Consider the following 4,254-nt stretch of genomic DNA (forward strand, 5'->3'; position numbering starts at 1 on the left):
AGAGAAGCCGTGGCTGCCTCTGGATCCCTGGAAGTGTCCAAGGCCAGGTTGGACAGGGTTTGGAGCAACCTGGGCTAGTGGCAGGGGTCCCTGCCCATGGCAAGGGGGGTCACTGGATGATCTTTAAGCTCCCTTCCAACCCAAACCATTCCATGATTCTAATCCTGAGCTGGGCCTGATTCCAAGTCCCTCTGGCCTGACTGGGCCATCCAGTGGCCCATCCAATCCTAATTCCTGTGTCCCAGGCTGTGCCGTACCGGCCACGCGTTTTCTGTGGGATCTGTTGGAGAACAGCAGTCATTAAGAAGCAGACTGAGAGGTGGGAGTGAAGTGCAAAGCTTTGTGGTGCCCCTGTTCATTGATTGTCTGGGCATGTTTCTCTCAGGTGTTTGAAGTCCTGAGGGCTGCTGAGCTCACACCTTTCCATCTCATCTGCTCCCGGTTTGATCCGTTGGCCTCCAGCCGCCTCCTGAGCAGTCTGGGTGATTCATCAGCTTCCTTTTCGCTCACAGAATACGAATTTTGGTGCTGTTTGCCAGCTCAGTTGTGTTGTGTGAATGCACATGAACTCCATGGCCCTGGATCTTCCTGCATTTTCAGTGCTCACCCTTCAGTGCTGTGCCAGTAAAAATAACTGTGGCACTCGTGCCTGGGGACTTGTTTGAGCTGCCCTCTCCCTGCAGCACCAGATTAGTTCTTTGCTCTCCTGTCTTGTACCTCCTCTGTAATTTGCTGCACCTAAACTTTGCAAATTAGGCACCAAATTTATTTTAAAATTCTTTTTCCTGGCTCAGTGGGAGTCCCAGCTTTTAAAACCAGCTCTAAGGAGCAGTAGACATTTACCCTGACCGACCCTTCTGGTTTTTGAAATTCATTTAGCATTTTGAAAGAAAATGAGACTGTTCTGATGCTTTCCAAGGGTAAGAGTTCACTGTGGGATTTATGGACCGAGCTCAGCACTCTGAAAGCAGAGATCAATTGTACTAAATTTGAAATCAGCTGTAGCCAGTGGCCTGTTTTCCCAGAGTGCAGGAAGCTTTGCAGAGGTCAAACCAAACAGAGAGTGGTGTGACCTTTTGGTTCCACCTTGAAGAAGGACCAGGAGGGTGAAGGACCTTTTGATATTTAAGTTTCCTTATTAGTTTTGGTCAATATGTATTGGAGTGGTTTTGACCTGATCTCAGAGGAGGCCCCAGGTCTGGTTTGTCATCAATCTGTGTTACATTCCCAGACTTGGCTTTGATGTTCCCCTCTGAAGGTGGATGATCACGTGGGTGCTTATCTCCATTAGGAATTGTGATGGATAGTCGGGATCCCTCGGAGTAGCTGCTTTTTGTAGTCAATTCCTGGGTGAATTCCTGTGGGGAAAGGTGCAGTTTCCAGCATAGCTACAAGAGGTGTTGCCACTCTTAAGACTGAATTATAAAGTAGAACCATTTTGGGCTGCCAAGGGGGAAGTTCCTTCTTAAAGGCTTGCTCTTCCTTCCTTCCCCTGCTCCCAAATGTGGGTGTACTTGATCATCTTCCTTGCAAGGGCAGGAGTGGGAGTGTCTTGTGAGATTCCTCCTGGCCCCAGGATTGTTTTGCTGCCCTAATTTGGCTCCTGTCACTGCAGTCCATGATAATGGTGTGCCAGGTCAGTGAAACACTTTAAATTAATGGATTGAGCAGGGATTCAGTCTGAAATGAACTCAGTGTGTGCTTTGGTTTCTCTCTGCTTTTATGACTCCCTTAGATGAGGTTTTCTGTTGGCTGAGGGTTTTCCCACATTACTCTTTCCAGAAGGACATTTTGGAGAGCAGGATTTAAATCTCAGTGTCTCCTACCTCCAGACAGAGGTTGTTTAATGGAACTGTTTTTACTTATAAGTGTCCATATTTTGATCCATCAGTGTGTTTTACATGTTGGGGTTTTTTTTTAAAACTTCCTTTCAGAATGTGCAGCTGAAGTGGGATTTGTGGAGAGCTTTAAAGGCTCATTATTTAAAAATAAATTGAAGGGCTTCTTCTGAGAGTCTCTCTTCATGTGTAATTCAGTGAGAGTTCAGCCTGAGAAAAGGTTGGACCCCAAGTATTCATAACTTCTCACAAAAACAAGAGCGGTGTGAAGGCAATGTGTGAAGCTGTGCTGCTAATTGCTTCCACATTTTAATATGGATTGTTGATTTGCATTAAGCAGGAAAAGAGAGGTTACACTGACCTTACCAGAGGAGAACCTGAAAGCAGGGAATGCAGGCTGGGGGTGGGAACAGAAAGAGGGGAGAAGAAAAAACCTTAATGTTGCCTGAAGGGGGTGAAATTATAACAGAGACTTTGCCACTTGGAGAGGAGGCTCCAAACCAAAGGGAATGGCAAACCCCAGAGGGTTTCTCCAGGTGATGTGATGGCCTTGATAAATAAAGGAAATATTGGATTGAACTCCCTCTTAAATGCTCTGATGAAACATTTTCTGTCTCTCCTCCAAAAAAAAAAAAACAATTTGGTGCTGCCCAGAGTATCAGGGAAAGGGTCGTGCTTCCAGCTAGTTGTGTTTCCAGGAGTGGCCACCAAAGCTGAAGAAAGCAGGAGATGTGCCAGAACATTTTCATGGGCAGATGGGAAACGTTTGGAGCAGGAAAATTAGGAAATCGGGTTCCTGCCGGATGCCAAAATCCCGAATTGATTTTCTGGAAAGCTGCACGTCAGGTTTTTTGGTCCTGGTTAAGAAGGGTGGGTGTTGGGGCACGTTTTGGAGCTTCAGTTAAATTCTCACTTTGGTGAGAGTCTCGAAATATTCCCTGATTTGAGATTATCTCATTTCAAAATATTCCCTGATTTTAGATCACCTCCTCTCCAAATATTCCCTGATTTTAGATCACCTCCTCTCCAAATATTCCCTGATTTTAGATCACCTCCTCTCCAAATATTCCCTGATTTTAGATCACCTCCTCTCCAAATATTCCCTGATTTTAGATCCCCTCCTCTCCAAATACTCCCTGATTTTAGATCCCCTCCTCTCCAAATATTCCCTGGAGGTTTAGAACTTGCACTTCCCTTCAGCCAGAGGAGCAACCAGAGGCTGAGGGGCTTGGCTTTGGTTACAGTCTCTCAGAGTTCCTCCTAAAGTGAGTGTGGGAAAGGGCTGATCTCAGCTGCAGGCACAGCCCGACCGACCCCTTTGCCGTGTCGCTGCAGGTGAAGGAGAACCTGCTCTCCTGCAAGATGCTGCTGCACTGCAAGAGGGACGAGCTGCGCAAGCTGTGGATCGAGGGCATCGAGCACAAGCACGTCCTGAACCTGCTGGACGAGATCGAGAACATCAAGCAGGTCCCTCAGAAGCTGGAGCAGTGCATGGCCGGCAAGCGCTACCTCAACGCCACCGACATGCTGGTGAGATGGGGTCCTCAGGGCCCGGGGGAAAGAGCTTCCCCCCTCCCCACCCCCCCCCTTTTGGGTAAAGGAAAGAAAGGAGGGGGAAAAAAAACCCCAAAGAACCGAGAAGAACAGAATCAAAGCGGTTGATGCCTGATAGGAGGTGAGAAAAAAAAACTCGGGAGCAGTTAATTGAGGATGAGATGAGACAAGGGTTTAATTTTGTTACAGATGACACCAAGCTGGGGGGGGAGTGTCGGTCAGCTGGAAGAAAGGAGGGCTCTGCAGGGGGACCTGGATAGGATGGAGAGTTGGGCTGATTCCAGTGGGATGAGGTTCCCCAAGGCCAAGGGCCGGGTCCTGCCCTTTGGCCACCAGAAACCCCTGCAGCTGCAGGCTGGGCCAGAGGGGCTGGAGAGCAGCCAGGCAGGAAGGGAGCTGGAAGTGGGGATTGAAAAGAAGCTGAACATGAGCCAGAGTGTGCCCAGGGGGCCAAGAAGGCCAATGGATCCTGGCCTGGCTCAGGAACATTGTGGCCAACAGGTCCAAGGAAGTGATTCCTCCCTTGTACTCAGCGCTGGGGAGGCCACCCCTGGAGTGCTGTGTCCAGCTCTGGGCCCTGAGCTCAGGAAGGACATTGAGGTGCTGGAGCAGGGGCAGAGAAGAGCAACAAGGCTGGGGAAGGGACTGGAGCACAAGTCCTATGAGGAGAGGCTGAGGGAGCTGGGGGGGCTCAGCCTGGAGAGGAGGAGGCTCAGGGGAGACCTCCTCACTCTCTGCAACTCCCTGCCAGGAGGGGGGAACCGGGGGGGGTTGGTCTCTTTTCCCAGGCAGAGATCAGCAAGACAAGAGGGCTCGGTCTCAAGTTGTGCCAGGGGAGGTTTAGGTTGGATATTAAGAAGAA

At 49.4% G+C, this 4,254-nt stretch overlaps 1 protein-coding gene across 1 annotated transcript in view; it reads left to right on the forward strand.

The window, feature by feature from the left end:
* The window catches only part of EXOC4 (exocyst complex component 4), a 303,657-nt gene that overhangs the window by 13,196 nt on the left and 286,207 nt on the right, over positions 1-4,254 (forward strand). The window contains exon 4 of the mRNA XM_017807724.1: positions 3,174-3,368. Within this exon, the coding sequence (XP_017663213.1) occupies positions 3,174-3,368 (195 nt within the window). The remainder of the gene's footprint in view (positions 1-3,173; positions 3,369-4,254) is intronic.

This window comes from Lepidothrix coronata, unplaced genomic scaffold (assembly GCF_001604755.1).
Source record: "Lepidothrix coronata isolate B3197 unplaced genomic scaffold, Lepidothrix_coronata-1.0 Scaffold20, whole genome shotgun sequence".
NCBI classification, from domain to species: Eukaryota; Metazoa; Chordata; class Aves; order Passeriformes; family Pipridae; genus Lepidothrix; species Lepidothrix coronata.